Here is a 12,500-nt window from a genome sequence, read left to right as displayed (position 1 = left end):
ACACACACACACACACACACACACACACACACACACACAGACACAGACGAACACCTCTGCAGTCTCTTCAAAAAACAATGAGGAGAACTAGGACAAGTGAGCCTCTATACACACACACACACACACACACACACACACACACACACACACACTCACTCTCTCTTGTTCTGTGTGTTCCCCACTGCAGGTGTGAGAACCACCACGAGAAGCTGAGTGTGTTCTGCTGGACCTGCAAGAAGTGCATCTGCCATCAATGTGCCCTATGGGGTGGCATGGTATGTCCTGCACACACACACACACACACACACACACACTCCACACTCCACACTCCACACTCCACACTCCACACTCCACTAGTGTGCCCTCTGGGGAGGTATGGAACGAATTCTTAAAACACATGCACGTGTATGCATACAAACACACACACACACACACACACACATCTGCCATGAGTGTGCTGGTTATGTCCTCCTCAACACACACACACACACACACACACACACATATGCATAATATATATATGTGTGTGTGTTTCTGTAACACTGATCTGTCCAGCATGGGGGCCATACCTTCAAGCCTCTGGCAGAGATCTACGAGCAGCACGTCACCAAGGTGAATGAGGAGGTTGCCAAGCTACGCCGACGACTCATGGAGCTCATCAGCCTCGTCCAGGAAGTGGTACGCTACGCACGTGCAAACCATCAACACACACACACACACACACACACACACACATACTGTACACACACACACACACATACTGTGTACACACACACACACACACACACACACACACACACAGAGGGAGAAAGAGAGCTCCTCATCTTTACCAAAAGACAGTGCAGAGGAAAGTGGTAGCAATCCAAACAGCTACAACACAGACACCACACCACTCATCATAAAAACGCCCATGTATGCCCACTCATCATAAAAACGCCCATGCATGCCCATGCCCAGTCATCATAAAAGGCCCATGTATGCCAGTAGACCAGCAGACAGTCACTGAACACAGCACATGGTAACACATATGCAGTCCAGTTAACAACCTGTCAGGAGGCCCTGCTGCATCCCGTCACCACAGCTGGTGGCTACGCCCAGTGTGGCCAGCAGAGGGCAGTGTGAGCCCACTGCATTGAGTCCCTCTCATCAGCAGCACAGCACAGCACAGAGAGACACAGAAAGCAGTTTGGAGTAGCACTCACACTCACGCCTTATGTAACAGCCAGCTGGAGACACAATCCTAAGAGAAATAATGGGACAAGAATTTCCTCTGACACCATCCTGTCTGACACCATCCTAGTGAATTTCCTCTCACAGCATCCTAGTGAATTTACTCTGACAGCATCCTAGTGAATTTCCTCTCACAACATCCTAGTAAATTTACTCTGACAGCATCCTAGTGAATTTACTCTGACACACCCCGGTCCTTGGATGTGGTCATTGGAAGATTTGCTAATGAGGCTGAGCCCTAACTGTGTAACTAACAGGAGATCATAAGAGGGCTAGTTAGCCTGTTAAGGTACTCGTGTAGTGGGGGGACACTGTGTCGCTACTGGTTACAGCGTTCATACCATGTTCGGTGTCCATGAGTCTGGCCCGGGTCATTTCCTGACCCCTTATATCTCTCCCACACATTTCCTGTCACTCTCTCCACAGCCCTGCCCTCTTTTTTTTTTAAGTTACTCGTGTAGGTAGCTTTCAGACTGGACGCACTAAATACACGCGTCTAGGTAGCTTTCAGACTGGACGCACTAAATACACGCTGAATAAGCGGCTGTCACACTCTGTCTGAAAGGGGGTTCAGGAAGCAGCCATAATTAAATGCAGGCCTCATTAACTTGTCCCTGTAGGCCCCAGGACGCGAGGAGGCTAAATCCATTACAGTGTGTCGGGTAAACCTGTGGAGATCCACACGCCTGGCAGTGTCTGATGTTAACGTGCCGCACTGCTCCACCAAATGAGTTCAGATAGCACTAGTCCAGTGATGCTGGTCCTGTTTGAGAGATTTGAGTGGAGTGTGTGTGTGTGTGTGTGTGTGTGTGTGTGTGTGTGTGTGTGTGTGTGTTGCCCCCACCAGGAGAAGAATGTGGAGGCGGTGCGTGGGGCGAAGGATGAACGCGTTAGAGAGATCAGGAACGCCGTGGAGATGATGATCGCACGACTGGACAACCAGCTCAAGAACAAGCTCATCACACTTATGGGTACACACACACACACACACAAACAAACAACACACACACACACACACACACAAACAAACGCATGCACGCACTGTTTCAGTAACACATCAAACTCTTGCAAAGTACTGCATTTATCATATGTGTATGTGTGTGTGCCTGTGCATGTGTGTAGGTCAGAAGACATCCCTGACTGCATTTATCATATGTGTGTGTTTGTGTGTGTGTGCGTGCGCATGTGTGTAGGTCAGAAGACATCCCTGACTCAGGAGACCGAGTTGCTGGAGTCTCTGCTGCAGGAAGTAGAGCACCAGGTAAGAGACAAATATCCTCTTACCCCTAACATGGAACACCCACACCTGCACACAGAACACACACACCCACACCTGGATACAGAACACCCACACCTGCACACAGAACACCCACACCTGGACACAGAACACCCACACCTGCACACAGAACACCCACACCTGCACACAGAACACCCACACCCACACCTGCACACAGAACGCCCACACCTGCACACAGAACGCCCACACCTGCACACAGAACTCCCACACCTGGATACAGGACAGTGACAAAGAATGTTTATGTCACAGCAATACCACTAAGTCTGGACACCAGACGTAGCTCTGTCAAGCAGATATTTAATGACGTGATGTGACGTTTCGGGGCAAGCCCTTCCTCAGACGATGAAATGTATAGCTATGTATGGTGTGCGGATTTTATTGATATGTGACTTGCTTTTGTCTAGCATCCAAGACGTAGACCCTGGATGTGCGTGCCATTTGTATGCTTTCAAAGAATGTTTATGTAACTAACATTCCGTAAGCAGTTAGTTATGAGCATGGCTATAGAACAGATCCCATTTCCCTGTGGAAATATATAAAGACTGAACCCAGGATGGAGCCTTGAGGAACCCCACGTTATGCTTGTGGTGGCAGTGGAGTGGCCAATCTAAAACCAAACTAGAGAGGCCGATGCAGTTTTGTTGCACTTTTGGACCGTTGTGTGTGTGTGTGTGTGTGTGTGTGTGTGTGTGTGTGTGTGTGTGTGTGTGTGTGTGTGTGTGTGTGTGTGTGTGTGTAGTTGAGGTCCTGCAGTAAAAGTGAGCTCATCTCCAAGAGCCCGGAGATTCTACTCATGTTCCAGCAGGTGCACAGGAAGCCCATGCAGTCGTTCGTCACCACACCTGTACCGCCCGACTTCACCAGGTGGGTTTTACACACACACACACACACACACACACACACACATACCTGCCTAACTTCACTAGGTGGGTTATCACACACACACACACACACACACACACACACACACAATTTTACCACCCGACTTCACACACGCACACTCTCACAGTTCAAATCTATCCCCCTCTAGTAATTTGATGTGTGTGTGTGTGTGTGTTCTGTGCTTCCTAATGTTTTCTTCTCTGTGTGCAGTGAGCTGGTTCCTGCTTATGACTCCAGCGTGTTTGTGCTGTCCAGCTTCAGGTAAGTGTGTGTGTGTGTGTGTGTGTGGGATGATAAGTGGACGATAAGTAACTATGGGAACATAATGCATGCATGAAACTCCTCTACAGTCATGGTTACAGAGCTGTGTGTGTGTGTGTGTGTGTGTGTGTGTGTGTGTGTGTGTGTGTGTTGCAGTACTTTGCGGCAGCGGGCTGACCCTGTCTACAGCCCCCCACTGCAGATCTCAGGCCTCTGCTGGAGACTAAAGGTTTACCCTGTAAGCGTAGCACTCCCTCACACATATACACACTGTATCTATTACCACACACCACACACACACACACACACACACTTGATACATACTGTATATTCAAACACATATACACAACCTGTCTGAAAAACTGAAGTCATAGCTGCCTTACTCAATACACAGTAGGTTTCACAATTTTATTAAGCATGTAAAGGACTAACTGTGCATGTGCGTGTGCGTGTGTGTGTGTGTGTCCTAGGATGGGAACGGCGTCGTGCGTGGTAACTACCTCTCTGTGTTTCTGGAGCTGTCAGCTGGTCTGTCTGAAACCTCCAAGTGAGTACAAGCCAGAGGGCTGGAGGTGGGGTGACTCACGATGGCATGAGTGGAGCTCATTGTGTCCGCTGTTTGTACACTGTCTTTTGTGTGTGTGTGTGTGTGTGTGTGTGTGTGTGTGTGTGTGTGTGTGTGGGTGGATGTGTGTGTGCATGGGGGCGTGCGTGCTGTTTGTACACTGTCTTTTGTGTGTGTGTGTGTGTGTGTGTGTGTGTGTGTGTGTGCAGGTATGAGTACCGAGTGGAGATGGTGCACCAGGGCTCCAGTGACCCCAGTAAGAACATCATCAGGGAGTTTGCGTCGGACTTTGAGGTGGGCGAGTGCTGGGGCTACAACCGCTTCTTCAGACTGGACCTGCTCGCCACCGAGGGCTACCTGGACCGCCAGAACGACACACTTGTACTCAGGTGAGCACTGCTGCAGAACACTCATATTCAGATTAGAACTGTTTGAGAACACACTCATATTCAGATTAGAACCGTTTGAGAACACACTCATATTCAGATTAGAACCGTTTGAGAACACACTCGTACTCAGATTAGAACCATTTGAGAACACACTCATACTCATTCTGAAAGCTGCTCTAGAATACATCATTCTCAGCTTTGAACCCCTCCAGAACACATACTCAGGTTAGAACCTCTTCAGAACATGCTCACTCATTGCTATAGAACACACTCATACTCTGCTTAGAACCACTCTAGAACACACTCATATGTTCTGTTGAGATTGTTCCATACCCCATGTGTATGTTCCTCATGTACCAGGTGAGGTAGGGGGTGTGTGTGTGTGTGTGTGTGTGTGTGTGTGTGTCTGTGTGTGTGTGTGTGTTCCTCAGGTTCCAGGTGAAGTGTGTGTGTGTGTGATCACTAAGTGTGTGTTCCTCAGGTACCAGGTGAGGTCGCCCACCTTCTTCCAGAAGTGCCGAGACCAGGGCTGGTACATCAGCCAGCTGGAGGCGGCTCAGACCAGCTACCTACAGCAGATCCACCATCTACAGGAGGTACACACACACACACACACACACACACACACACTCTACATCCAGCCAGAGACTGCTTAGACCAGTTACATCATGTACACTGAACATTTGAGAAGTATACCACCTGAATAGTGTGTGTGTGTGTGTGTTTAGAGATTAGCCATGCAGCTGTTCCGCCATGAGAAGAGCCCAGAGCAGAGGAAAGGGGGTGTCCGTGAGTCTCGGGCAGAGAAGGCGGGGCCAGAAGAAGAGGCGGGGCCAGCATCAGTGGGCGGGACTGAGAGCAAGACAGAGGAGGATGAGGACGACAAGACACAGCAGGACGACTCCAACGTACGGGACCACACACACACACACACACACACACACACCACCACCACCACCACCACCACCACCACCAGATGTGTGTGTGTGTGTGTAGGACCTGTCTGACGGCGATGTGTGTGTTTGTGTTAGGACCTGTCTGATGGATATGTGTGTGTGTTAGGACCTGTCTGACGGCGATGTGTAGGTGTTTGTGTGTGTTTGTGTTAGGACCTGTCTGACCACACAAATTTGAGGTGGACTGTATTTAACGTGTGTGTGTTAGGACCTGTCTGATGGCGATCTGGAGGTGGATCGTGTTAAATGTGTGTGTTTGTGTGTGTGTGTGTTTGTATGTGTGTGTGTGTGTGATAGGACCTGTCAGACGGTGATTTGGAGGTGGACTGTATGACGGTTGATGACGAGGTGAACCCTCTGGACGGAAGTAGCACGTCCGGCAGCTCCACGGCAACTAGCAACACTGAGGAGAATGACATCGACGAGGAGACCATGTGAGTAACCAAGGCAACCACTACTGCTATCACTGTGTGTGTGTGTGTGTGTGTGTGTGTGTGTGTGTGTGTGTGTGTGTGTGTGTGTGTGTGTGTGTGTGTGTGTGTGTGTGTGCATGTAGAGAGAGCAGTTTTTTGCAGGTTGTTGTGCAGAGCAGTGGTCATCAATGCTTACCACTGGACTACAGCTCAACCAAGTAACAAGGGGAGGGTGACTTGCCGGCCGACAGGAACACACAACACAAACACACACAAGGGGAAGATGGCCTTTGGAGAGACACGATGGGTTCAGAGCATTAGAACACGTGTGAAAGAGAGTTTAGCTGTGTGTCAGAAAGTGTGTGTGTGAGAGTTTGGTAGAGAGTGTGTCAGAGTGTCAGAAAATGTGTGCGAGAGAGTTTGGTAGAGAGTGTAGCTGAAAGAGAAATAGTTTGTGTCCTTGCCCTGTGCGTGCGTGCGTGCGTGCGTGTGTGTGTGTGTGGTTGTTCATAGTCAAAGTACTCTTACTCACTCTCACTGCTGCATGTGTCGTGCAAACACCCACTCACATATATACACACACACACACACACACACACGCTCACTTCTTTCTTTCATGTTGCCATGTTCCTGCTCTGCACCCACCCACAGGTCTACATGCGTGTGTGTGTGTGTGTGTGTAGACTGGGTTCGCTGTGCACGTCTGTGTATGCGTGTGTGTGTTAGTGAAAATATGAGTGCTTGAGTATATACGTATATAAGAATAAGGAGTGTATGTGTGTGTGTGAGTGAAAATATGTGTGTGTATGAGTGCTTGAGCATATACGTATATAAGAATAAGGAGTGTATGTGTGTGTGTGCTCGTGTGCGTGTGCGTCGTGACTCAGCATCCAGTAGCACATCTGTGCCTCCTGTCCGTCACCCCGTACAGCTACGGCAAGCCCCCAGGCCCAGTCTTCATCCGCCCCCACGCCTGAGAGAGAGACAGAGAGACAGAGAGAGAGAGGGAGCGATCACAACCCAACACTCTGCCTGTTGGACTGCAGCAACTAAATTTAACACACACACACAAGCAATTACTCAAGCACACACACTCTCTGCGTCACAGCCATTTATGGGTATCACAGCCTAGTAGCAGTGGTGGCACTCAGTGTATCTCTCAGAGGATGATAATTTAGAAAAAGAGATTGTGTGTGTGTGTGTGTGTGTGTGTGTGTGTGTGTGTGTGTGTGTGTGTGTGTGTGTGTGTGTGTGTGTGGTGTGTGTGAGATCAGCACTGTAGTTTAATGATGGCTCTGTAGACATTCTCCTCCAACTGAAAGAGAAGCCAGAGAGCTCTGACTCTGTTGGACAGATTGATAATAGATACTTTGCATCCTGAGGGAAATTGTTCCTCTGCATTTCACCCATCAGTGTTTAGCACACACACACACACACACACACACACACACACACACATTAGGAGCAGTGAACACAGTGAGTAGTGAGTGTATATACACACCCAGAGCAGTGGGCCAGACACTGCTGCGGCGCCTGAGCAGCAGTTGGGGGTTACTGTAGGTGCCTCAAGTCTCATGGTCAGGTCTCACGGTCTCAAGGTCTCAAGGTCAGGTCTCAAGTCTGATTCCCTAACCAGTAGGCCTATTGTCACTCACTCAGTGTGTGTGTTTATTTCGCGTTACTACATGTTATCAGACATAACTTATCTGTGTGTGTGTGTGTGTGTGTGTGTGTCAGGGGAGAATGATGTGGAGTACGGTGCCACTCTGGAGCTGGAGGAGGGACACATGCCAGAGGACGCCGCTGGAGCTGCAGGTCACAAACACTTCTCTCTCTTTTTCTCTATCCCTCTCTTTCTCTATCTCTCTTTTTTTTCTCTCTCTCTCTCTCTCTCTCTCTATCCCTCTCTCTTTTTCTCTCTCTTTCTCTATCTCTCTCTTTCTCTATCCCTCTCTCTTTCAATTAAATTCAATTGAGCTTTATTGGCATGACAAAAAATACAATTTGTATTGCCAAAGCATACATGTACGTAGTAGTGTGTTAAGACATAAAACAAAACATCATGCAATTTGGTTAGGCCGAATTGTTTGAGAAAGGGTGGCAAGGTCCTGAGGCTGACTATTAGTTGTGTTAGTTGTACTATTAGTATGTGAGTCTCAGGACTAGCTGGATGAGGGGACTTGTTTTTACACTCATCTCTTGGCTTTTTAGGGCTTTATAACAATGGGAGTTGGGGTCGCTTGTTTCGAGATGTTCGAAGAATTTGATAGCTCTTTTTTCAATTTTAATTAGTAAAAGGTATTGGCCTAATTCAGCCCTGCATGCATTGTTAGGCGTGTTCCTCTCTCTTTCTCTCTCTCTCTCTCTTTCTTTCTTTCTTTCTTTCTTTCTTTCTTTCTCTCTCTCTCTCTCTCTCCATCCACTGCTTTCTCCCTGTCTCATTGAAGAGCGGAATAGAGCATGTGTAATGTCCGGTTGTGTTTAAAATCATGTTTTTTATTTGACGACCGTGCTCGTGCTGTCTTCTCTCTCTGGCTGCGTGGTGGGTTCTGGGTTCTGAAGTTTCTGGCTGTGGGCGCTGGATGGCCGGGCGTGAGCGCCAGTGGGCTCCTGGAGATCGACCCGGTCATCCTCATCCAGCTGCTGGACCTCAAGGACCGCAACCACATGGACTCACTGTGGGGCGTGCAGCCGAGACCGCCAACGCTGCTGCACAACCAGGGTACACACACACACACACACACACACACACACACACACACACACTCACACACTCACTCACTCACACTCAAAGACCGTAAACACATAGACTCACTGCGGGGCGATCAGCCCTATACATTCAATCAGAATATCATCAGGGTACACACACACACACGCAGACACGCAGACACAACCCTCACCTCAACCTCATGGCATGTATCACGACGTGTGTGAGTGTGTGAGTGTGAGTGTGAGTGTGTGAGTGTGAGTGTGAGTGTGAGTGTGAGTGTGAGTGTGTGTGTGTGTGTGTGTTGCGTTTTGTGTCCACTCTGGTGTCTACGGGGCTCCCGTAACACAGTAGAGATCGCTACTCCTGTAGGTGTGGCGCGCTCATCTTCTCGACTGTGAGGATTTCACAGGGTAAAAGAGGAGGTGTCGTTTTGTGACTACTCTGGTGTCCAAAGGGATTCCCTTTAACACAGTTGAGATCGCTACTCCTGTTCGTGTTCGTCTTCAGACTGTGATAATATCACAGGGTAAAAGAGGAAGTATCTTTCAGTGTGTGTGTCTGGTGCGGGGGCCCCTTTTCGACGGGTTTAGGCTGTACAAGAGGATCTGAATCAAAATCCCTAATTTGGGGTTTGGGGGCTAAGGAAGGTGGACTACTTCAGAGTCACTTTCTATCTCTTAGTCGCTGTTCCCTATTCCCTTGTTTTGTACTTCAAAATGTGGTTAACTTCACTAAAAGAGGAAGAAATTCAGAGCTGTATTTGCAAATGTTGTTTGTCTATTATTTGGGGATTCTTGTCAAAATTAAAGCTCCTTTTTAAATGACAGTTCTTGTAACATATAAGAACTTCAATTGACCACAACGGACGAATCAAGTTCTTACATTCTGTCTTTACATTCTGTTCAAAGCACATCTCATTTAGCATAACACACTTTAATTCTAACACAAACTTTTTATATCTAAGCAAACACATTTTATGTAAATATTAGCAAAACACTAAGTTTTATAAGCAAACTTTCTTATATGTTCAAGAAAAACACTCTACATTTAAGCAAAATCATAACAGGTTATTCTAGCAAAAACAATTTATGCTTTTAATTAAGAAAACACACTTCAATTCTAAGCTTCTAAGTTTTTAAACATTAAGTCTAACTTGTTTCACACTGGTTGTCATTATCTTGCCGCATTTGCATATTTGTATTTGTTTTAGAGCAAGCTGGATTTAAGCAGTAATATGACTAAAAATATTTTAATAGCAAATTATGATTCTCATTATTAATTATTATCACATCTTCACATTTGTATAGTCACGCTACAGTGTGTAGTGTGTATGTGTGTGTAGCCTGTGTTGTGTGTTGTGCCCCAGTCCGGCTCTGCACTCACATCCACACTCCTGGACATGGGATGCGTCTGTCGCTCGCACTCCTCTTAGGAGGAGGCTTAGTCCACGATAGACACAGAACCGGCCAATCAGAGACCAATCAATCACTTTTATTTCTCTCCTCCTTCTCTATCCTGTTTTCTTCTCTCTCTCTTTCTTTCTCCCTTTCCCTTCTCTCCTCCCTTTCTTCTCTCCCTCCCTCCTCCTTCTCTCTTCTTCCTCCCTTCTTTCTCTTATCCCTCCATTCCTTCTTCTTTGCTGCAGTCCTTCAGAAGGAGCGTGCACTGTTGCCCTCAGGCAGTGCGTCGGTCAGCCCCAGACTCCGGGGTCCTGATCCGGCTGAAGGCCCAGATGGCGGAGGTGCGGAGCAAGAGGAGCTGAGGAAGGGTCAGCTGAGGTTTCATGGGCGGGAGGCTACTGACCCTCCCTGAGCTGAGCTGTCAGCCTCGAGAGCCGGAGGGCAACGGCAGGAAGAGCGAGCTGGACCTGCTCTTCAAGGGCCCCGCCAGACACGCCCGCGGTGAGGGGGACACACACACTCACACGCACACACTCACACTCACACTCACACTCACACACACACACACACACAATGCATAAAATGACATGCACGCAGCAAGACACGCGACATCGCGAGATATGCACATGCACGACATTAATGACACTCACACACACACTACACGCACACTACACACTCACACACACACACACACCTACACACTTTACACACACACATAAATGCATGACAACGCGACATGCACGACACGCATTACACACAAAATGTAACAAACGCATATGCACACACACTTCACATCGCGATACACAAACGCATTACGTAATAATACACTCACATCGCATAATAATAAATGCACATGCACACACACTCCACACGACATGCCACACGACATGCACACACACTCACACGCACACACACACACACATACGTATTACGCGCGACACACACACACACACACACACATGCACATGCACACACACACACACACGCACACAAATGCACAAACGCATACACACTCACACGCACACACTCACACACACACACACACACAAATGCACAAATGCACACACTCACACGCACGCACACACACACACAAATGCACAAACGCGACATATACACTCACACACGCCAGACAAACGACATTACGCACACACACGTACACACACATACATACACACACACACAATAAATGCAATAAACGACATGCACACACACTCACACACGACACAAGCACACACACACACACACAATGCACACGCCAAGACACATTAATAAATGCACAACGCCGCTACACACACACACACACAAACACCCAGTTACGTGACACACGCAAAACACAAGTCAGTTCTGCGCATGTAGCATTATGTAGGCTATATGTCAGTTCTATGGCGCTGCGGCAGCATTATGTAGGGCTATATGTCGGGTTCTGGCATGTGCAAAAGCAGTTATAGAATGCATGACTTCATAGAATGAAAGAATCCTACTCCGCTGCTCTAAAACAAACTGCTGGTGGTGAATATGCGTACTAAACTGCAATGTTGAAATATACAGTGTAGTTTATGATCTATAGCCGCTAGCAGATAGACAATGAAATGGCTGTTTAAAGCATACAGATTCAGCAGCCATTACCATGTCATCCTGCCATGTTTGTTTCACCTTCTACAGCTGTTTGGTGACATTGCCGCAAGGGATTATGGGTAGGGGGGCATAAAAGTGTGCATCGATGTTGCCTCCAAAATGACCGCTATTTTGGGGATTTCTAAGATATCTTAAAGGCAGCAGAATTAGTTTTTTCGCCAACCGCAAGACTTGCTGCCTTGCTCCCCAGTTAGATATCTTAAAAGGCAGCAACTTTACCCGTTTCGAACACACCCTGTATGTCCAGTAGATTTGATGTATGTCGCTTGTCCCGGGCGAATTCCTGGTATGTGTGTTGGTTCTTCTGACCTCTGTGTCCTTCCTTTCAGGCGGGAAGAAGTCTCCGCTAAGTGACAGTGGGTGTGTTGAGAAGTGTGTTACGCCGGGCCGGGCCTCGAGGGGGGAGAAGGAGCCGAGGGGCTTAGACCCCGCTCTAACCAAGACGACAGCAGCATGGCTGAGGGTCAGTCACACACACACACACACACACACTCATAGATACATATGTATCAGTTTATAGCTTGCTAACATATATTGTCAGAGAAAAGTTAATGTGTGACTTATGTGTGTGCTTGTGTTTTTATATGTGTGTTAATGCATGTAGCAGCATCGCGGCAGGGTGTGTGTGTGGTAGCACGCGCAGGTAGGTAGCACGCGCAGGGTAAGCACGCGCATAAGTAAAGACCCGCAGGGAATTCACGGTGTCTTACGCGGTGTGTTCATGCGCAGGTGTTCATGAGGGTAGGCAGTGTGTTGTAGGCG

The 12,500-nt window shown here is 48.0% G+C and overlaps 1 protein-coding gene across 1 annotated transcript in view; it reads left to right on the top strand.

The window, feature by feature from the left end:
* Positions 1 to 12,500, top strand: part of trim37 (tripartite motif containing 37) — a 24,103-nt gene that overhangs the window by 7,088 nt on the left and 4,515 nt on the right. The window contains 18 exon segments of the mRNA XM_048229568.1: positions 188 to 275; positions 556 to 678; positions 2,078 to 2,201; positions 2,424 to 2,491; positions 3,267 to 3,391; positions 3,620 to 3,670; positions 3,827 to 3,908; positions 4,141 to 4,217; positions 4,445 to 4,624; positions 5,106 to 5,220; positions 5,353 to 5,532; positions 5,878 to 6,016; positions 7,728 to 7,804; positions 8,556 to 8,763; positions 10,374 to 10,471; positions 10,529 to 10,604; positions 12,068 to 12,201; positions 12,468 to 12,479. Of these exon segments, the coding sequence (XP_048085525.1) occupies positions 188 to 275; positions 556 to 678; positions 2,078 to 2,201; positions 2,424 to 2,491; positions 3,267 to 3,391; positions 3,620 to 3,670; positions 3,827 to 3,908; positions 4,141 to 4,217; positions 4,445 to 4,624; positions 5,106 to 5,220; positions 5,353 to 5,532; positions 5,878 to 6,016; positions 7,728 to 7,804; positions 8,556 to 8,763; positions 10,374 to 10,471; positions 10,529 to 10,604; positions 12,068 to 12,201; positions 12,468 to 12,479 (1,957 nt within the window).

This window comes from Alosa alosa, chromosome 2, assembly GCF_017589495.1.
Source record: "Alosa alosa isolate M-15738 ecotype Scorff River chromosome 2, AALO_Geno_1.1, whole genome shotgun sequence".
Taxonomy (NCBI): domain Eukaryota; kingdom Metazoa; phylum Chordata; class Actinopteri; order Clupeiformes; family Clupeidae; genus Alosa; species Alosa alosa.
This window is presented reverse-complemented; position numbering and strand designations above follow the sequence as displayed.